Source organism: Acanthisitta chloris, unplaced genomic scaffold (assembly GCF_000695815.1).
Source record: "Acanthisitta chloris isolate BGI_N310 unplaced genomic scaffold, ASM69581v1 scaffold2187, whole genome shotgun sequence".
NCBI lineage: Eukaryota > Metazoa > Chordata > Aves > Passeriformes > Acanthisittidae > Acanthisitta > Acanthisitta chloris.
The window spans coordinates 70209-93314 of record NW_008681872.1 but is presented as its reverse complement, the minus strand read 5'-3'; the positions used below and the strand labels follow the sequence as shown (position 1 = coordinate 93314).

Below are 23106 nucleotides of genomic sequence, written 5' to 3'. Positions count from 1 at the left end.
GGAAAGAGTTGTTAACGACTGCTGATTTGTAATGGGCTCTGTTCTATTTTACGAATGGTGGCTTGGTGTTACTGAAAGCACATTGGTATGTTTTTGATGCAGCAATACAGTTAATTATGTGCAGAAAGGGTGGTGCCTGAAGAGCCCAAGGGATATCTGTCCTTAATGAATAATGTCTTGTCAAAAGAGGTGTCCAATAGGTGAACTAAAGGGAAAACTTCAGAACTGTGCATGTGTTGTGATACTTAAATGTTTAAAAAGCAGAGAAGTCTGACTTCTTCGTTCAGAAATCTTGCTATGTCCTACGGAAATCTCTTGGGCTACAGTGCAGATGATGACTTGTAAGTTGTGTATGACAAAGATGGATTCTGGGAAATTAACTAGGTAATGTGCATTTAGCTGCATTTTGGAGAGTTCTAACGGCTTTTTTATTTTTTTTAAGTGTGTTCAGGAAAGTATTAACTGCTGTAGTTTCTGAAAAGTATAAGGTTAAGTGAGTATTAACTGAGATGCCTTTTTTCTGTAGTGTGCCTTTAGCACAAGCCATCAATTTCAATAAATAAAAAGCACATAAATTACTTTCCTATTGATAGTGAAAGGCTAAATGCTTAGTGTAGATCAAGATTTTTATTCCACTGGAAATGTGTTAACTGTGTCCTTCAAGAAGTCTAGTACTTTTGTGGCAGGACTAGAGTGAAATTTTTGTGGGTAAAATTCAGATTTATGAGGTAAAGCTTTGGCATAAAAGAAACAAAAGCAAGAATATGCAAAATACTTCAGTTTGTATTTTCTCAGTTGTTAAGAATCTATTGTCACATAGCACCTGTGTTCAACTTGATTTGACTGTATGATTTGTGATTTGTGTTTAATAACTTGATTTCCAGTTGAAGAATTTGCATCCTGTTAGGTTGTCTGTTGCAGTAAAATAATTCTGTTTTATAGTGGATTTGAAGTTCTTGACTGAACATTTGGATAATATATTTGGAGATTTGCATTTTCTTCTGCTTTTGTTTTAATGTGTCTGTTTGGATAGGATACTGTCTTACAGCTTGCTTTCTAACTGAAATAGTTGCATAACTTCATACTGTAGTCTGAGTGCTTTAACCTTTGGTTTGGGTTTTTGTTTGTTTGGGGTTTTTTTTAGCCTTTTTCATACTAATGGAAAGAAACTTCTAATATTTTTCTATTTCCTCTCAAAATCTTTGCATAGTGTTTATTGAAAATTTTGGTCTTGTAACTACTTTCTGTGGCTACTGATGTCATGTTGGAAAAGTGCAATGAATTCAGAGCTGAGAACTTTTCAACTCATGTCTGTTGAGCTCAAAACTACAAGGGGATTAATGGATGAGGTCCACCATAAAAATGAACTATGTCTTAGTTGACCTAATGGTTCAGCTGTACAGACTGTGGGAAAGGGAAATTGAAAAAAATCAGACTGCTCACCAAAAATAGCATAATGGCAAGTGTTGGTGTAATAATGGTCAGTAGAGAATCCCTGGATTCCCTGTATTTTTGATGGAGTAGAAGGAATATAGATCACCTGCTAGCTCAGGTTTGAAAATTGCCAGGTTGAGAGGTTGTTCTGCATACAACAGTTAGGTCTGTAGAAAGTGATGCAGGCAAGTGGTGTATCAATACAGCCAGAAGGAAGGTTGTGCATGAGGAGGAGTGTGTGGTGGCTTTGTGATCTGAATAACTGTATTGTAGAAAATAGTTGTATTAGGTAGCACTAGATTGAGACTTGAGGAGCTTAATCTGTATAATTTATCTGAGGAGTGGTCTGTAAGTATGTATTAAGAACAGAAGGGTCAAACAGTTCTGGATGCTAAGGTCCGGTGACTGAAATTCTACGTTAGACAGCTTGATGCAATAATTATATGACTGTTTTTAAGAGATATATCAATTAGTTGAGCAGCTTACCAAAGGTCAATTCAGTGCTGCTACCCCTGGAAACCAGGACAAAACTTCTGAAGAGGAATGCCAGATATGGTCCACAGTCCTGAGTAGTATGTCTAATAAGCAATGGTGCCAGCAGGATGGCTGCGAGAACTCAGGCATAAGGAGAATACACTGAGCACATGATGCATTATCAAATGTCTGTCTACCATAATTAGTAGTCACTGAAGTAGCCTAAACTACTCTAGCTCCCATGAGTTTCCCATCCATCTGACTTGGCTGGAATAAAAGCTGCACTGATGTAAACCTGAATGAAAGCAGCTGACACTGAGAGCACAGAAGAGGCACACTGGAGTGTGCACAGGCTTGCCTGGGTAGTACAGCTAGCAGATAAGTCAGCAGAATGTCTTAACTTGTCTGACCATGTACTCAGCTCTTAATTTTGATGTTGAATTACTTTTTTCCTGTTGTGGTTTCTTTACTATAAACTCTACTGGAATTCTTTTGATAGGATTATATTAAGAGGGAACAACATAAATGACCTAGATAAGACCCAGAAGCAAGGGAGATGTAGTCAGTATGAAAAGGAAAGAAAAATTAATAGTTTTCCTTTCCCCTTTAATGATCTTTTTATAATACAAAGCTTTTATGGCAGACCTGCAAACAATTTTGTGTTTGTGAAGTGTGTTAGAAGGCAAACTGTACTGTATTTCCATGAGTGTTTACCAGTGTTCCATTTTCAGCCTTAGCATTTCTACAGGGAATCCCACATTGCACATCCCACATGCTTTACATGCTCATGTTTTAGAAAAAGTGATATTGACCATTAAATTCCGAACTGTCTCTACTAGGAATTTGCTTGATAATTAGTGTTATCTAAAAAAGTGATATTGACCATTAAATTCCGCACTGTCTCTACTAGGAATTTGCTTAATAATTAGTGTTATCTGTCTTGGCAACACTTCAGCTGAGCTTTTTCTCTGTCAGCCATCTTTAAAAACCCGTTTCCCTTCCCCAGCAGGACAGGAGAAACAGTTGGGACTGTTTTGTCCACTGCTCTTGGATACTGATTCTGCTGCTGTGCCATTGATAGTAAGAATAAAACTGAAGACTCTTAACAAATTCCAAGAAAATAGTATGTTAAAATATATGGGTTTCTTTCAAGAATATTTGTACTAGCTGCAGACTTAACATTTAATTTTCCCCCTAAAGTTATAAAATAAAGGCTGGATTGATGCTAGCTAGTCATCTCTTTTAAAGAAAAAATCAGGAACATGTATTTGGCTTCTGTTGACTTTATTTTTTGTAACGATGAATACAAATTATTTCACTCTTTTTTTCTTTTTTTGGTTTCTGAGCTGTGTTAAATTGGTCATTGAGAGGTAACTGGAAGAAGTAACCGAGAAAAAAATTGGTAGATACACATTTCCATCACTGCCAACTCCATGGTACCACTGCAAGAGATTTTGGCTCTGTGGCAAACTGTCCTGGAGAGTATTGTCTGTGCCACACTATCAGAAGTTGCCACTGCTGCTTCTGTCAAAACCCAGAAATTTGTAAAACATTCTGGGGAAGAGCAGGTAACAAAAATGACCTGGCAAAACTGTTCATGTCTTGCAGAAGTGTAAAAAGCTTGAAATACTAGCAAGATATACATAAAAATCACGTTAGGAATTATGACAGAGGAGAGAACTTTTGTTGACCAAGATAGCCTGTATTCAAATATTACTGCTGGTGGCCTCTTAAGCTTAAAAAAAATAATGTTCTCCTCTGTTTATTGACACTCTTTTCTGAAAGAAAACGATGTTTTTTGAGGGAGAAGTCTGGTTTAGATGTTAAATTATCTTGCAGAAGACCTGTGTTCTGCCTTTTCATGGGTAGTTCTTTGGTTTGCCCTTATCAGTCAATACTTTATTTCTGGGGTTTTTTTTCCAAGATGTAGTAATTACTAATGATTACTTTAAACAGTGTTGCCAGTTGATGGCTTTGTTTCAGCCCTGTTGGGGACTCTCAGAAGCTTATGCCCACTGCCCTTACATGGTCTTGGAGGCATCCTGATTAAGATTATTGGCCCCGTCATAAGGACTTCCTTAAAACATCATTATTTTCTGAAGTTTGGGCCTCTGGATATTTGAGGACCATGACTATTGGCACAATTAAATCAAGTACATGAGGCATGAAATAAATAACTAACTTTCCTTAGTCAGTTGTGCTTTAGACTGTTTTTCCTCTCTAGTTTTTTTAAATAAGTATTCACATTATACTTCATTCTTACTCAGGGTTGCAAACAGCTACTTCCGGCATTTATCTTGGGGAAGCCTTGAGTTTTGTAGTGAACCTCTGTGTGAAAGATACAAGCTGAAACTGTAACTAATGCGAATCAGAACAGATCTGCCTGTTGGAACTCTGCTGTGCTAGGTCTGCTGTCTGGACTTGTTTCATACGTAAATCAGATCTTGCTGATGATCCAGAGTTTACTTTTACCCAGGTGAAAGTGGTTTTCTTTGTCTTGGTGGAGCTGAACTGTGAAGTCAAGAAGGATCAGAACAAGAATTGCAAGTGGCATATGTTCCTTGTTAAGACTTATGTGCCTTTTATTTCCCAAAGAGTTACAGCTGTAGCTGAATAACAAGAAAACAAATGCTACAGATGGAAATGCTTTTTGATTTTTTTAAAATTTTTTTAGATTTTCTTTTATTTTCCTTTTTTTTCCCCCCTCTCACAACCATAAAGAGCGATTTAGCATGCAGAGCCTTCTCTTTCTGGGACATGGTACAGCTGTACAGTTTTGCAAAAAAGCTGCCCATGATATAACTTGATTAGATAAGGGAAGAGGAAGTTACAAGGATGTTAGTCTTTTATGTAAGCATTTGAATATCTCTTCAGAATTGAGATTTTTAGTTAACTTCTGTAGTGGCTCTGGGTAAACCAGTTACTTCAGGCATGAATCTCTGTAGTCTATTGACTTCAGTCTCCTGACTTAACTTCTATCAATAGGCAAGTCAAAGACTTTTTTTGGTTTATAGTATCAGAAAATGTTTATCTGTCTCCGTTGCTGTTTAGAAGCCTATAGTTCTATAGAGTGTTTTAAATTTCAGACAATATTCTCCATCTCTTTGCAAATCTTTTTCATTCAGACACTATAAAGAACCAAGCATATGCAAGCAAAGGAATAGCCTGGGTGTGGCAATACATCTTGTGTTTGCTTTTTGTTACGCTAAAGTGAAGTTTTCTTGCTTTTATGGATGAGATATATTTATAAGAAACAACCACAAACTGCCCTTTTTTACCGTTGTCTCATAAATTAAATACACTGGGAGTTTTTAAAATTGCAAAGACTAATAAAATTGTGGAAACTGTATTTTTATAGAGCCTTGTAGCTATTAAAATACTATAAATTCTTGTATGTTGAAGACTCTCTTCATTTTTCTGTGCGTTAGTCAACTTTGCATTGGGTGTCACAAGGGCTGAGTTGCATTTTCTTCTGAAAATTTTTGAAAAATAATTATGATATAGAAATTGGAGAAAGGATGTAGCAACTAGAGCGTGGAGAATGTGTGCTGGGAAAGGAAGGAAACAATGATAGAGCAATAACCCAATTAGACAAATGGAAGGATAGGAATGTTGGGGAGGGAGGTGTGTTTTGAAAATTTTTTATATCAGTTTCTTTAGTTTTTAGTCTTCATCCTTTTTAGCTTGTGAACTAAAATTGTCAGGTTTTTTTCTTTGCTGTCTCTGACAAGAGACTGAGTGTCTTTGCATGGTATGATGGAGAGGCTGTGATGGTGGTTCACAGGTTGCTGTTTGATACAAGGACAGAATTGTACTTTCTGCCACAATCCCGTTCAGTATCTCCCTTCTGTGGTGACTGTAAATGCCTCAAAGTTGCTCTGTATCACCTTGCTGGTTTTCGGGGAAGCTGATAAGGAGGAGCAGTGAAGTGCAGGCACTAACTTCACTGAGCATCAGTCTTAGATGTACAGCTGCAAAGTAAGTCCTCATTTGCCAGCAAAGAGGTTTTTTTCTCAGTAATATCAGTGGAGACTACAGAGCTTTGTTTGGAGTAGGTTTGGTTTTGTTATATTATCTTCACTACTCAAAGTATGAACAGAACAGGCTATTTCTTTAATGCATTTAGCGGTACATGGTGGCTTTAAATTTTTGGATTTGTTTTTAAGGTTAATGCATGTGCTTAAAACTTTTCTGTTTTGTTTCGGTTTGTTTTTTTTCCCCAGAATTTAAACAAGCAAGCCTATGATCTGGCAAAAGCTTTACTGAAGAGGACAGCACAGGCAATTGAACCGTACATCACTAATGTAAGTGAAGACTGCAAGCAAATGTGGAAATCAATACTTTTTTAAACTTAGCTGTGCTATAGAAGGAATGAATTGCATATAGTCCAATAGGGCTGTAAAGTAACTTTTTACAGACTCTTAACATTCTTTGAGATAATTACTGTATTAATAAAGTACTGCGTAACCTGTCCTTTTGAGTCTTAGTTCTTTACCATCTGTAATCTACTTAAGCCCACAATAATTTTGATTTGTGAAATGCAATGAATATTTTACTTTCTACTGTCTTGGGAGACCTTGAGATTCCATCCTTAGAGCAAATGGAAGACCAAATGTATTTATATGTATTGTTCTGAAAAAAAGATATAAGCACACTGTTTCTGTAACAGAAGTCTTCTTTTAGTGAGGAGATGAGACTATTTGGAAGCCAAGGGAAGTGAAGATAGAGCAGAAATTTAATGCTGTTATCACAGGAACAGAAGAAGAAACAGAATCTAAGGATAGTAAGGAAGAAAACTGAGTGGATTGAGGATTGTAGCCAACTTGTGTATAGACATCATAGACACTGTAATAGTAGAGGGTTGAGGGGAAGTAAAGATCAGACAGGAGTATGCTCTAACTTAACTTGCATAATGGAAAAAAAAAATCACTTTTTGTTTTTCAAAGTAGTGGAGGATGTAGCAGGTCTCATGGCATCTATCCAAAGCCTCAGGAGCTTGAAAACAATAGAAAATCTTCAGTGCTTTCTGTTGCTTTCAGACTTGTAACACTTGTGGTACTTGGAAAGTGGGTACCTCCCCAGATTTTAAAAAAATCTTCAATGAAAGCTCTTCAAACCTGCTGTTTGGGAACATGTTGCTACATGGGAATGTGTTTTTAATGTTAATCTGTAAGGTTAGATTACAAATTGAGTGACATTTTGTGAGCACTAAGGAAGTTGTACAATAAGAATCTTCCTTTTATGGAAAATAGATTCATGGAGTCTTCTGTTTTTCACAGGTGATAAATATTATGCTGTTTTGAAGGTTTTGTTTCTTAAAATAAATTTAAAAACACAGTAAGAGCTAGTGTCCTAACCAGGACTATGTACATTCCAGGCAACTCTATATGAAGTAAAGGAAAATGTTTCTGCAAGACAGTATGGAGTCTTTATAACTTCTAATGAAATGCACTTTTCTGGAGTTTTTTTTCCTAGTCATTGCTACTAGAAACTGTTGAATTCTTCTGTTGCATCACTTGCTGGTGTTCATTTTGTAATCTGAAAAAGTGGTAGCTTTCATGTTTTTAGTTTCTTTACTGATAGGGTTAACTTCATCAGGTACAGAGGGTTGTGATATTTGTTTTGCCCAAGTTTGGGAGTAGAAGGCTGAAGTGCCAGTTAAGTGTATTCTATTGCCACAGTGGCAGGTGGAATTGGTATAATTTGTTTAACCACACGTGTGCTTTTTTAACCCAAAGAGAAGAGAATTTTTCCAAATTACACCCTCCCCTTTGTGAGTCAGGAGTAGTATATTCCAGAGAAGAGAATTTTTCCAAATTACACCCTCTCCTTTGTGAGTAAGGAGTAGTATATTCATCTTTAGTTGCTTCTTGCCCATCTGAGAAGATACAGTTGAAAGTAGTGTGGAGTTAATATTTGATATCTGAAAATGCTTTCTTTAATGAGAACTATGAATTTTCCCTTCAACTTGTCAAGTTTGCCAAGAAGGAATAATTGCTTTACAACTTCATTATGCTGCTTGTAGATACAAATTCTGGAACAATTGGTTATTAATTCCTGTGCTTTTACTTTCAACCTGTCAGCTGTGTAGTGTAGTAATTAGCCAGTTGTTTCAGCCTTGTTTTGCCTAAATGTTAGAATAAACTGATGGCTCTCAATAGTAAAGTAACTCTGAATATAGTCACAATACAAAAAAATTGTGATGCACTGGAACTCCTCTAAAGTTGTGTCTCCTAAATTTTTTGTAGGCCTACCATGGTAAACTGAACATCACTTTTCATGTGTTTTGTGTCATATTGAATACAAAACAGTGATATTTTAAGATTTCTGCTGCATAATTCTGGTCTATGCATGCCACCTCCCTTGTTTTATAGTAGTGAAATTCATGTTTTAAGGTTCAAAGTTGGATTTAGTGGTTGACAAGCATAGGATTTAGAACAGGGTATATATACTCTTGTTGTTGATTTGTGCTCTGTTTTATTTTCCAGTTCTTCAATCAGGTCCTCATGCTTGGTAAAACATCCATTAGTGACCTGTCAGAGCACGTGTTCGACTTGATACTGGAGTTATACAATATTGACAGTCACCTCTTGCTTTCTGTTCTACCACAGCTTGAATTCAAACTTAAGGTAAACACTTCTTTCTATGTATTTGAAAGGTGAATGATTTGAGTGTTAATGTGAGTTTTTTACTGACACATTTATTCAACTTATTTGGCGTATAAAACTAATACTTAAATGTAAAACATTCTTTCTCTGCATTGTTTAAAGAAAAACTCATAAAAACCCTCAAAAAGAGTAATTTAACTTCAAGTGTAGTCACCTACAGTGCATGTATGCATATATTTCGGGTTTGGTTGGTCAATATTTTTTTGCCTTTTATCTTTCAAGAAATAACTTTTTGACTTGAGAATTTGACCTGTTTCAATCCTGGGTTTACTGTATTATTATTGTGAAAGACAATATATTGCATATATCTATTGATGTACTGACAGTTTAGTCCAAATTGAAGCTCTGTGACATGTAAACAGAGCACTGGAATGCATAAATATGTCCTGTAGTCATTGCTGCAGTGACTTTTATGATTTTTCAGGCTTATGTCATATGCCTGGAGGATAACTAGTGCTGGCTATCTATTTTAATGGGTATTTTTCTTGCTGACTTCCAGCCTTTTCGGAGTGTCTCCATGACTTGGAGAAATGCAGTGTAACAGTTGGTGCTCCCTTTATTCTGCATTGCTTTTATTCTGTTTGCCATTGCACAGGGTTTCTGTGTAAGTGGGGAGTTTGATTAGTATAGTATTACTAAGTTTGTAAGTGATCTGTTACCAGACTTGAGGGCTAATGTGCAGTGTGCCCCTTCTAAATTTCCGTGTTTTTCAATTATAGAGGACAGGTTTTATGTTTGTAGCACCTTTGGCCTGCTCTTATTGCAGTATTTATCATCATAGTGTCTTGTTCATGCCTATTATTTTTCTCTGATGTTGCTATGCAGGTATACTACACTTCTTGGATGAGGAGTTTTTTTAATACTTTTATCTCTTCATTTGTGTTTCCAAGAGAAATGGGGTTCAATTTATTGCTTGCTGTCTGTGTCTTAAAAGTAGACCTTTTTCAGCCTGTAATTCCTCCTCTTACAGATGGCAAGCAATTATCGTTCTCACTCCAATAAAAACTACTTCTGCAGCTGAAGGTGTTATTCCGGATATTTAATCCTAACTGCGGCCTCATCCTTTCTCATAGCACATATTTGCCATAACTTTCCCATCTTTAGGTTCACTTAAGTGTAGGTTCTTGAACTGTTGTCCTCCTCCTTCATCAACTCTTGTATTTCATGATTTTGATACCAGCATCTTTTTTGAGCCTTTCTTTCTTGGAATCAGCAAGTCTAGTAGCCCAGCACCAGCAACCTTCCCCACCCTGGAACCATTTCTGGTCTCTTCCTTCAACTGGCTACAGCCCTAAGCATTTCCATGTTTTCTTTGCACTTCTTAATTTACAACACATTTTTTTTAATGTTTGCATTTCTGTTCTTCATTTAGTATATTCTTTTTAGGTGATGAATGTGTATTTTGTTGCTCTTTGGCTCCTTCGTCCTTAGTGTAGTTTTTTTCCTTGTGGTCTGAACCCTTGAGGGTAAGTGGTTCATGTTTGGTGTCTGCAAGATTCAGTTTAACAATGTTTCCAGGAGACATGTATGTCCTGATAGTTACATTCTTACAGCTCTTATTCCTTGATGTCTTGTTGAATTCAATATAGTTTGCTGTTCCAAGAGCACTGTAATCATTTTGGTACTTCTGGTGTGCATTTTTGATACCTGAATTCCAAGAGCACTGTAATCATTTTGGTGCTTCGGGTGTGCATTTTTGATACCTGTAGTTACCAGGACAAATAGTAATAGTATATGCCTATTTTGTCCCACTTGCTGTCAAATGTAATTTCACCCATCTTTTAAAGAAAGGAAAAGGAAAAAAAAGCACCTGTGTTTGGACTAGGCTATACCTGGTTTAAATTTTGAGATGTTGAAACTCTTTTAAAGAAAGGAAAAGGAAAAAAAAGCACCTGTGTTTGGACTAGGCTATACCTGGTTTAAATTTTGAGATGTTGGAACGGGGTATCCACAAGCTCTCTGGGCAACCCATATCTGGAATTGTTCAGGCCCCCATTGGATGGGGCTTTGAGCAACCTGGTCTAGTGGAACATGTCTCTGCCCATGGCAGTAGGGCTGAACAAGATGATCCTTAAAGATCCCTTACAACCCAAACCATTTTGTGGCTCTAAATGAGTTCAGGGGTCTAGAAGATCTTTTTGTGGTTAAAAGGGTATTTTAAAGAGAAATGTTGTAAAATATTAATGAAATATAGTCAATCTGTGGTTTTTTGAGATCAACACAAGTTCATTCTGTATGCAGACCTGCCAGCGATGATTAAATACTTTCCACACCAACAACAGCTTTGGCTTTATTCTAAACACCAGCAGCTAGTGCCAGACATTTTTTATTCAGTTCCAGGTAAATATCTCATTAGTGTGTTGAGACGAGAATGTGATTTCAGTGAAACTCAGAGTGCTTTTAGTTGAAGGCAACTAATGTTTTATTGCTTTTAATGAAAAGAAACTGGACAGCAGTAGCCCTGCTAAGCTTGATGAAGCCTTGAATCAGGTGGATGGTAAAGGAGAAAAAAAATGCTTAGCAGTTCATATTGCAGTTTGGGAGAGGAGAGATGCCTTTTTGAATACAGGTTAATTAAAATTAATGATACAGTAACCAAGAACTTCAATGAGCTCTGCTTATCATTCAGAGTATGACTTGGTAATTTTGGCTTTTCTGGATTTTGCACAGAGTATTGCATCTTTCTGTGTGCCCGTAGTTTAAGAGCCTTGTATGTCTGAGCTTGCTCACCATGGACTACTAGGTATTTAAGTAAAAGCTTGTGACATGTATTTAGGTCAAATACATAGTTTCACAGGAATATCCTGTTTTTGTTTGATGAGATTGTCTGATAGGGCTCTTGAATATGCAGTTCTGATAATAGAAGGCAAATACTCAAATAGTGCCTGTGAGGTAGTGGGACAGTTACTGTATTCCAAGATGTCATATTGCCATTTTGCTGCTAAAGAGGTTTATATTATTCCTTGCCAGATGATCATAGAATCATAGACTACCAGGTTGAAAAGGACCTCAAGGATCATCTGGTTCAATTTTTCTTGGCAAAAGCACAGTCTAGACACGATGGCCCAGCACTCTGTCTAGCTGGATCTTATTATGTCCAATATTGGGGAATCTACTGCTTTCCTGGGGAGATTATTCCAATGGCTGATTGCTCTCACAGTGAAAAATTTTCCTCTTGTGTCCAGTGTTGAAGGGAAGCTGTGACTGTCTGAACCGTTGAGTTGTGGAGATGTGCCAGAATGATCTCATCTTGCATGTGTTGAACACACAGAAGGGGACATATGAGCTGTGCTTTTAAAAGATAAATTGAATAATTATTCTCTGTGTTTTTGAAAATGTGCATTTTCTTTTTAATTGGCTTCTGAAGCAGTATGTGAAAAAAAATTTTGGCCAGATGAAGTGCACTCATGGTAGACTTACCTGAGCAAGACACCAAGTGTTCTGGCTCCCTTTAATGCTGAGCTTGCAAGCTTGGTTTCAGGTGTAAACTTGGCAAGTTCTGCGTGAGTTTGAACAGAACACAGTGTTTTTTTTATCGTTTCATTGAAACTTAATTTAAAGGAAATAAATCAATTTCTTAAAGTGTTTTCTTATGCTTTGCTATAGTTTGAGCCATTTTTTTTTCCCAAGAGCTGTTCTTTTTAAATTCTTTTGACATTGTCTAAAAGTCTCTTTGTCAGTAGAAAATGATAAATGGTTGCTTTCACACAAATGTTGAACAGTATTTGAATTTTTGTTTTACTGGTCCAGTCATGTGAAGGCTGAAGAACAACTCAGTTGAAGTTCAACTCAGTAGGGCACAGGACTTCAAAATACGTTGGGAAGTAACAATTAGGCCTTAGACAAGAATGATGTGACATGGGACTTCCAGTCCTGTAGGGAGGTTTAGATTGGATAGTAGGAAAAATCTTTTCTCTGAAAGGGTTGTCAAGGATTCGAACAGGCTGCTTAGGGAAGTGGTGGAATCACCTTTGCTGGAAGTTTTCAGAAGGCACGTGGATGTAGCGGTTTAGTTGTGAAAACGGCCGTGCTAGATTAATGTTTGGACCCCATGATCTTAAAGAATTTTTTCCAACCTTAATGATTCTGTGATCCTATGACTGCATGGCATATTTTGGAAATTAAGTGATGTTGGTTTTTTCCCAACGACCATGTGAGCCTCACTGAGCCATCTTCACTGCCTATGGCCAAATGTATTTTTGACCTTACATAGTGGAGAAACTCTTAGTATGAACTTCGTGAGAGAACTTAGTTGCCTCAGTACACCATTGAACATATTTACTATTTTGGATCTAAGCCACATGGTGACCTAGTGTTGAAGCACCTTGACATTTTGGTACAATTATTGAAGGCACAGGTAAAGTCTTTCTCCTTGTACCACCCTTCCTTTCTCCACCCCAAGTAGGCTGAGACAGGACAGGAAGTTGACAGTGAACACATGCTCAGCAATAAAACTTCAGGGAAAGGAGGAGGGAGTGGTTATGTTTGCACTCAAGGTGCTTGGATTCCCAAGTAAGCACTATGCAAGCCAAGACCCTGCTTTGTGGGAACTGACAGGATATCTCCTTGCCCATGCGAGGTAGTGGATGAATTCCACTTTTTGCTCTGCTTGCACCTGCAGATTTTTCTTTACGTATTAAACTTGTTACCTTGATCCATGGGCCTTATAAGCTTCCTTCCCTTCCTCTCTCTGTACAGGAGAGAACAGTGAGTGAGAGGTTGGGTGAGTATTTGACTTTTGGCTGGGGTAAACCCACTGCATCTTTATAGATTTTTGTAAATAAAAAGCTCCTGTGTTCTCAGGTGGCAGAAAAGTATTGTTTAACTTTGTTGTTAAGCTCTGTGAGAGCTGTGTCAGATCATGGTTGCTTCTTACGAGTAATTATTACTTTTTTATCCACTTCTGGAAAGGAGTCTGGGGAATTAGCAGGACAATGTGCACTCAGCTTCATTTAACTTAACCACTTCTGTGAGGGTCAGTCATTTGTGCCCAATCTTAGCATTTTAAAGTGGTGTGGTTAGAGATCTAGCTTTGACACAAGCATTATTGGCTCAGGAAAGAGGTAAGAATGCATTATTATGTAGGTCAGCTTGTAAAGGAAACTGTTGCTCCTTCATTCAAATTTAATATTTGAATTTTAGAAATTCATGTTACTGAAAGTGAATAACATTTAAATGTTCAGGAGAATGAAAAGGTCATGAATAGACTATTTGGGAAAGAACTGTAATGGGGTTTAGGTTTTTATCTTTCTGTTTTACTAATCCAATATAATGCTATTAATAAAGTCAATAAAAAGTTGACTTCTGTTTTGGTGGAACTGCCTTTCTTCCTGGATGTGGTAGATAAAAGTTTTCACAAACTTTCTGTTCCTGTGTCTCCCCAGATCCTCAGTGCTGCCTATTCTTTTGGACTTGGTCGTGGTAACGACCTGTCCAACTTCAGTGCTGCCTATTCTTTTGGACTTGGTTGTGGTAACGACCTGTCCAGCTGCTTTAGTGACAGACCCTAATGTCTAGGCAGAAGAGCAGCTGCTGATGTGTTGGGGGCATGTATGGGGAACTGAAAATATCAGTGTTCGCTGTCAATTTTTATTGACAAACCATGATGGAACACTTTTGAACATAGAGAGTGCTGCATTTACCTAAGAAAAGAGGTGAAGGGTGTGACTCTCCAAGTACACAGTGTCTAGATTTTTCCAGACCCTTTTTTCCTCCCTCAGAAAAAAGATTAGAATAAAGGATTCTTTATAAATAGAGAATTCTTAGAGGATTCTCTTGCTCTGTTACTTTATGGATTTTACAAATGTTTTAACTGTTCTTAAGGCTCTGAATTAAAAGGACATGCTGGCAAACTTTGCAGCCCATTTGTGGTATTAAGTCAGGAGAAGCAGTCTCCAAAACTCTGGTGTTGTATTAAAGAACTCTTGACAGCTATATTACATTCTTATTTCCTGTTCACATTCAAAAGGTGATGCTGTGAATGTCAAAGATGTTAGAAAAGAGCAATATTTTAAACAGGCCTCACCTTCATTAGCAGAAAAAAAGAAATGCAGGAAATAATAAGGGATGAATAATATCTAATTAATATCAACTAATTTTAGCTACTCCCTTTTCAAAGAATTGTTGCAGCCAATTGTTTTTTCCTTTAGTAAGCAAAGGAAAATATTGGTGAACAGTAAGTATATGCTAATTGCACAGATGTTAGCATACAATTCCAGAATATGTATTAAGCTTCAAACACTGTGTGTTGTATTAAGTGTAATGCAAACCAGTGATGACAAATGTGTACTGGTGAGGGCCTTGTTTTATCTCTATTAGTGTTAATTTTAAATATTTAAAAAAGTATTTGTTGTACCTCAGCATTTTTAAATATAGGCTTAAATATGGGATAAGATCCTGTGCATCTCAGATTTTGGGTGCTTAATCTGATGTTTTCTAAAAACCTGTGTTCTGGAAACTCTTATTTTAAAATAAATGTTTTCAAGTACTGTCTAGAGAACTATAAACCTTCATGTGCTGACAAAGGTAGAATGAGTTTTGTGAGTTTTATGTTGTGCCTGAATTTGTTTATGCTTGTACAGGCACATACCAGATTTCTTAACCTAATCAGTAACCTGTAAATGAGGGTTAAAATAATGTATTTATCTGTCTACTTTTCACCAGGCTTTATTCACATTGGGTTTTGTCTCTACATCGTTTTTCATTTTCACTGCCTTAATTATGTTGTCTTCTCACAAAAATAGTGAAGGGCTTTTGTTTTGAGATAGGCATTTGTATCCAAGACAAGTCTATTTATCATGATATTTCTAGAATGTGTAAGTGTATTGGTGTAAAAACTGTACAAAATAGAAATCTGTTTTTTCAAGTTAGCTTTCTTTTCTGATTTTAAAAAAAAATCTGTTTGTTTTCCAGAGCAATGACAATGAAGAACGTCTGCAGGTTGTAAAACTTCTAGCAAAAATGTTTGGGGCAAAGGATTCAGAGTTGGCCTCTCAAAACAAACCACTTTGGCAGTGCTACCTGGGGAGGTATATTCTGGTTTTGTTCCCTAATTAGAGAGGGGAAAATAGTCAATGAAGTCTAATCCCATTTGGTGGTTTCTTTGTTTGGGGTTTTTATTTTAAAGTGACACAGCTAAGTGTGAATTCCTTCCTGCTGCTGTATCTGACAGATAATGCTAACGTGATTTTACACCTGTCTTCTGCATCTGTGATTCTGCAGAGTGAACATTGATGAATCATCCCCTTTAAAGTTCATTCTTTTTTATTTTCAACTATCTTTATTGCCACTGTCAAGAAAAATAGTTTATTTTACTTTCTTCACATGGGTAACTACTCGATGTATGAATTCTAAAATGGCATCAAATGACATTTGCAGTATCAGGCTATACTAGAACTGGTTTTGAGGCTTTTATGTACAGTATTTGTATACTAGTTTCATTTTTTTCAATGGCAGGAGTACCTTAAAAGAAGTACAATTTACAGTGCTGCAAGTACACTTAGTCTTCCGTTTCTGAAATATTCTGCCAGTTAGAGAGAGAAAATATATATGGAGCTCGTAGTCAGAGGACCTTAAGTATGGCTACTATGATGAAAATGTTTTTGATTTGTGTAAATAAGGATGAATGTTATTACAAATATAGTAGTTTATAATTTAGTATTCAATCATATAAAAAACAGAGTCTTCAAAGAAATGCTACTTTTGAAAGTACAAGAAACTTAATTGAAGGAAGGTATTTTGCTTGAAAGTATATAACTGTTTAAAACATGGAATGTCATTAAAACATACCAGATTTAATTGGGCCCAAAAGAAGATCCTTCGTTGTGTTATAATGTGAAGCAATGTGAATACATGCAATCTGGTCATAATTACAGTTTTCAAGTAGTTATGAATCACGTATATGCATTTACTTCTTGCAGGGGTTTTCACAAAGTTACAGTAGTTGTTCTTAAAGGTAACATTCTTAAAATATCTTGATTTTGAAAACATACCTGTTTTTTACTGAAACAGTTATTCCTTAAAATCTGTTTATCTGATAAATAAGTATTTCAGCAGCAACAGTGTTCTAAAATTTTATTTTACATTTGTTTTAAACCAGGTGTTTTGGGAATAGCCTGAAAATGCCTTTTTATTTTTCAAAAGAGTTGGTTGTAACTAATGACATCAATAGTTTCATTGTAAAATTACTTCTATAAAAATTCAACATGAGAAAATACTATTTTCAAGCATCAAGCCTAATTCAGTCTTTGGAAAGGAGATCACATAGAAGTTGAAGTGATCCATCTCAGAAGGAATTTATACTTGACTAAATGCCTGTTTGCTCTGTGTCACACAGTTTAAGGAGGGGATGAATATTGTAGTCTTCTGAAATACTTAGTTGCTGATACATGGTTCATGGTTAATGATGTGGAGCATTACAGAGAAGAATTAGAATGTATCAGACATCTTTCTAATAAATAGTTTTTGTATGCCTGGGAGTTTTTCATGTGTTCCAGGAGAGGATATTTCTCTTTGTGTTCAGATCATGAATTAATAAATGACTACAGGGTTTTTTTCTTAAGATAAAGACAGTATACTTAATACTGTGAATCAGAGATGATGCATGCATGTACCTTTGCAGAAGAAGCATAAAAATGATTTTTCAGAGGTATTAGATATTGTGTAGAAATGACAAGTTGCTTTGGTGGAAGTAATGTTTTTGTTGTTGTAATGCATTGTCTTGTTTCTAACTAGGTTTAATGATATTCATGTACCTATTCGTCTAGAGTGTGTGAAATTTGCAAGTCACTGCCTTATGAACCACCCTGACCTAGCAAAAGACTTAACAGGTATTGGATAACCTTATAACATTAAAATACAATTTTAAGTCCCCAAAAGAAGTCAAGAAGGTTAGTTGCAATCCTGAGTAGCATTGTCAGATGTTGTGGAGGACTCAGTTGAAGTTGGAGTTCTAAGACACGGGGTCCCTGCCTTCAGTGCTGCTGCTCAGGCTGAGGGCGTTGTACGTAAGAAATGCCTTAACCATAGAGATCACTCTCCCTCTCCTACAATAGTTGCATTCCCAATTCCTGTTGAAATTAAGCACCATGGTGTCGGGTCAAGGCAGCCTGGCTGGCCTAGTGGTCATGGCATGTATTATTAGGGTGCAGAGTGGAGACTTCAGTTCCATGAAGCTGAAATGTGTAAATCTTATACAGCCACTATGTAAATCATGAAAACAGCCCTCATAACTGTGACCACAGCTTCACAGTTCTACCACCTTCAGATCAAACACAGCCTGTAATTCGGGACCTCTGTAGGAAGAAGGCAGCTGGCATCAATTGAAGCATTAAGCATTTGGTTTTTTTTCACTGGTCATTGAATAGTAATAAGAGAACAGTAACCTCTGGTTATTTCACTCAGAGGAAACTTTAAATTTGCTATGTTTCTTGATGTTCTCAGTGTTTCACTGATGTGTGCTATATGCAGTGATATTAACTTCTGTGTGCATATTCTTACCCCTATGTGCTTCTAAATGAACCTAAAATACTTCGAAAAGGCTAAGTTAACTTTGTCATTTTACTTGTCAGCTCCCTAAAATGACAATAGGTAGCTAACGTGTGACAGCTATAAACAGAGGTCTGAAAGTGTTGATAGTAAAAGATTATTGGTGTTACCAAATAAGTATCAGTGGGCCAAAATAATCTAGAACAATTGTTTTAAGATTAATAAACTAGGATGTGTCTTAATAAGCATTATAGCTTGGTCAAAGAGCATGCTTTTGAAGTATGTCTCTTGGTTTGTCCCGGCTTACAATGCTTACATGGCTCACACTGTGCAGTGTTCTGGGAGTAAGTGAACTAGGTTCCTTGTGGATAATACAGAAGTTGTGATCAGGAGTGCAACTAATGTGCTCCAGCAGCCAGATGGGATGGAATCTGCAGGAGGAGAGGAGTCTCTAGCTTGACATAAGACTTCAAAATATGTGTAGTGTGGTTAGCAAGTTCTCGAGCACTGTCTGGTTTACTCCTCAGGTCCAATCCTGCTTGACTATAATAGTTTCAAATGTATATGTAGTGTAACTACCATAAGAAATAAAAATGTAGCCCCATAATTCTTATTTCCCTAATGCCAGAAATATAAATATTTGATCTTCTAAGCCAGTACAAAGTTTTACTGACATTCCACTTAATCTTGGAGAAAATTATTGGTTTCTTAATGCTGATGCTCCAAGCAGTAGAAAATACTTCTTTTCTGCTTTTGTCAGTTGAGTAGTGTCTAGAGTGAGGAAAGTAGCTGATATTGTAAACTTGTATTGAAATGCTTATTCTATTTTTTTCCTCAGAATATCTTAAAGTAAGGTCACATGATCCTGAAGAGGCCATAAGGCATGATGTTATAGTATCCATAGTTACTGCTGCTAAAAAAGATCTTTTGCTTGTCAATGATCACCTGCTTAATTTTGTCAGAGAACGAACACTGGACAAGCGGGTAAGACATAATTAGTACTAATAATGGCTGTGTGTTATATTTCTGAACTGTAATTCAGCTTTTTAGAAAGCAGTGCTTCTAACAATGCCATACTAATTTTAAAACTACAAACGAAAACCATTATAATGCAAAACATTTTGAAGCTATCTTGTGAGACCTCACCTGGAATACTGTGTGCAGTTCTGGTGTCTTCAACATAAGAAGGACATGGAACTGTTGGAGCAAGTCCAGAGGCCATGAAGTTGATTAGAGGACTGGAGCAACTCCCCTGTGAAGACAGGCTGAGGAAGTTGGTGCTATTCAGCCTGGAAAAGAGAGGACTGCTGAAGACTTCATAGCAACTTTTCAGTACCTGAAGGGGCCTACAAGGGAGCCAGAGAGGGACTCTTTGTTAGGAACTGCTGTGAAAGAACAAGGGGTCATGGATTCAAACTGAAGGAAGGAAAGTTTAGGTTAGATATTTAAAAAAACCTTTTTAATATAAGGGTGGTGAGACACTGGAACAGGTTGCCCAGGGACGTGGTGGCTGCCCCAACCCTGGCAGTGTTCAAGGCCAGGCTGGATGAAGCCTTGAGCAACCTGATCTAGTGAGGAGGTGGGGGTTGGGTTGGGACTAGATGATTTGTAGGGTCCATTTCAACCCTTAAATTCTGTGATTCTACCATAATGCTACATTTTGTGTTGTGCTGGTTTTTTTATTTAAGATAGTATGATTTAAATAAATAAACAGGCTGCAACACAACAGTGTTGTTCCTGTTGTCTAGTTCGAGTAAAATGTTTGAGTAAATTTTTTAAGTAAAATAAGACCCTTGTAAAATATTCTAACATATTTCTTAAGAAATTTTGCAAGCAGGTTTCAAAACATGTAGATTACTGAGGAAAAAGGTTCCAGTGTCAGAGGTAGCTAGTTTACCTGCTTTTAATTAGGTCATTGGAGTACTGCAAATCAGTGTAGTAGCTTTCAGATTTGAATAGTCTTGAATTTTAGTTTAGCTATGATGCATTATTTGGTAAGCTTTATGATATGATGACAAACTTTTAACATGACTGTTATTGCCTGATTTATTTTTTTTCCTTTGGTGACATGCTTGTCCTCGTTGCACCCATAACACTATCATAAATATTGTTGCCTGTGAGAAAGGGTGTTGGCTTAAATTTATTACAGTTCAAAATTCTAGAGACTTGCATGGTAGTTACTGATGTTGAAAGGTTTAGTGTAATAGATATGATGCAATGTCTGTCCTATTGAGAAACTGTTGCACTTGGAACTCAAGTAAACTTGACTATTAAATTATTTTATTTTGGTGTAGAATATGAAATACCTAACAGGAAATTCTGCAGTCTTTTCATTTTTGAGTCTTGAACTGCTAAACTGTGTGCTATTTCTTTTTCTGAAGTGGAGAGTGAGGAAGGAAGCTATGATGGGACTTGCACAGATATACAAAAAATACTCATTGCAATCAGAAGCAGGAAAAGAAGCTGCAAAACAGATATCATGGATCAAAGATAAACTTCTGCATATATATTATCAAAACAGTATCGATGACCGGTAAGTCAGTCATGAAGACTTTGTGATTCAGTGGGTAAGTGTGGTAACTTGTTACGAAGATGTGTTTTTCCTTCATTCTTTCGTGCTGAGGAAAAGGAGGAAACTTGATAATCCTGTATGTTTTGATTCAGTGCTTAATCATATCTAGCTGCTGCCAAATGTTGTCCTGTGTTGTGTTTTTCTACTTTATTGTATTTATTTTGTATTTTAAGGCCAAAAGTGATTCTAAAGAGTGAGATAGGTTGGAATATTTCAAAATTTTTAGCTGTAATTCACCACTGCTTCAGTTAAGGAGATTTTTGTTTCTATTTCAGTAGCTTGCTCGTTTTTATGTTAAAATTCAGTAAGTAAAATTGCTTCAGTGATGATGTTTTAGATTTGTGTATTGTTCCTATACGCTTTAAAGATAAGTCTAGTACATGTAGTGACAGTGGTTAAGGCACCTCACTCTGCAGAGGGCTAGCTTTTCTGTACTTTAAGAGCTGTGAATTAGAGCCTTTCGTGGTGAAAGCAGTGCCTCTGTCATACCAGCGATAGTCTTGTATGTGGCTGTTCGTATTGAAAAATAGATGGTTGCCCATGGGGAACTAGTTTGAGAACTAGTCTGCCGTGACTAACCAAGGCCATCTTGGTGGCTTTGGAAATGAGCCTTTGGCCTTCAGAGTATGTTGTGCTACAAGTGGCATTGCAGACCCATACAAATCTCTTCAAATATTTAGAACTGCAAAAGGTCATCTTCAAAATAAGCAATTATTTCATGGTACCATGGAAGTGGACAGAATTGTCTTGTTCTTCAGATCCACCCAAGTTTTTCTTAAACTTCAGGATGTTTTAAAACTAGCTGGGTTTGGGTTTTGATCATCTGCTCCAGCATAAGGAATTTTCTTTTCTTTTCTAGCCTAAACATACATGTGTTGTGGTTTTTATCCCTGACCTCAATATTGGAGCTTCTTGGTATTTAATTGTCTTTTCTAAGTAACTGTCAGGCCCAAACCTTTATCTTCTCCTGTTCCCAAATAAGGAGCTTTCATGTTATACTGAAGCTTTTAATAATTCCCTTGTGAATGTACCTACATTTTTATTGTGGAAGCAAAAGAAATGGGATAAATTCAGCCCTTGGGGAAGGGGCCAGTGAAGGGTTGAAGGAAGTAATCTCCTGCTGAGTATCTGAGTTCTCCTTCTGGGGTTCATGATAATGTGTGACTATAATCCACATTATATTTCTTTTTTTTAGTCTTTTTTTTTAATTTTAGGTCCATTCATTTGGGTCAATTCATGAATTTAGCCCCATCCTGACCCATAATGAAATTAAATGATAACATCTTATTGGGTTGATAATTAGGAGACATTTTTGTCCAAAATATTTTGCTTTCTGTCTAGATTGATACATCTGATTTTGGTAATGTCATCTCTTAAATCTCCTACGGCTACCATTAACATTGTGTCTTCTATAATGATAAATTTCTGTTTCATTTATTCTGAGCTATATTGGGAGTTAAATAACTCTACCTTTAGGGTTTTGAATAGCCTAATCTCTATATGCAATAACTGATCTCTAGATAAGTCTGAGGATTTTTAAGTTAATGTTTCAGCATTTCAAGACCATGTTCTTCCTTCACAGTTTAAGTTTCTTAATCCTGTCTTTCAGGTTACTTGTTGAACGCATTTTTGCTCAGTACATGGTCCCTCACAACTTGGAAACAAATGAACGAATGAAATGTTTGTATTACCTTTATGCAACACTGGACTCAAATGCTGTGAAGTATGTGCTGTTTTTCACTGCTTGCAAAGTATTTTTTAGTACAAATACTGCTGTAAATTGTTCTGAAATCTCATGAGCAGCCAAAGCCAGTGGACAGGACTAGTTTGCAAACTATCAGAAAACAGAACATAGAAGTAGTATCTATTTTTCAAGTGAGATTTTTGGAAAGAAGTCTCACAGACTAATAAGGTGTTTTCTGGCAAGTTGTGGTACCTTTCAACCATAAACTACTAAAAGAAGTAGTGTCAAAGATTGTGAAAGAAGCTCAAGTGCATGTCAGTCGTGTCATGTCTGTGAAAAGATACCACAGATATTGTAGATCAGCCCTAGATCTTATCTGACAACTTCTCAATTAATATACTACTTGTGGCAGCAGCCAGGATGGCTTAGGAATGAGAAGGAATTGCTTGTGTTTCTCCTCCTTCAGTATGCATTTTACATGTTACCTGCCTTCTCCAGCTTAAAATGGGCACATGCATGTGACTTTGTCTAATAACAGTTATGCTATTGTGATTTTCACAATTTGATTGAATTTAGGTAGTTTTACTTTATTTTTCATTTAGTAGTACTCAGTTGCTTGAAAATTAAATGTGAGGGGTTTTGTCTCATCAGAGAGACTAGAAAAGGCTTTGTGTATGAAAGAATGGCTTAAGACACCCCAAAGCCTTCAAATATTACAACAACTAATGTTTAAGTCCCCTCATCTTGTATTGCTTATCTAAAGATACAACTGCTTTTTAACAAACTAG

General features: G+C 36.6%; 1 protein-coding gene across 1 annotated transcript in view; it reads left to right on the top strand.

Annotated features, from left to right (window-relative positions):
- The window catches only part of PDS5B (PDS5, regulator of cohesion maintenance, homolog B (S. cerevisiae)), an 82727-nt gene that overhangs the window by 10513 nt on the left and 49108 nt on the right, over nucleotides 1-23106 (top strand). Inside the window, 7 exon segments of the mRNA XM_009078250.1 lie at nucleotides 6132-6212; nucleotides 8397-8537; nucleotides 15489-15604; nucleotides 17310-17404; nucleotides 18901-19046; nucleotides 20444-20595; nucleotides 22244-22357. Of these exon segments, the coding sequence (XP_009076498.1) occupies nucleotides 6132-6212; nucleotides 8397-8537; nucleotides 15489-15604; nucleotides 17310-17404; nucleotides 18901-19046; nucleotides 20444-20595; nucleotides 22244-22357 (845 nt within the window).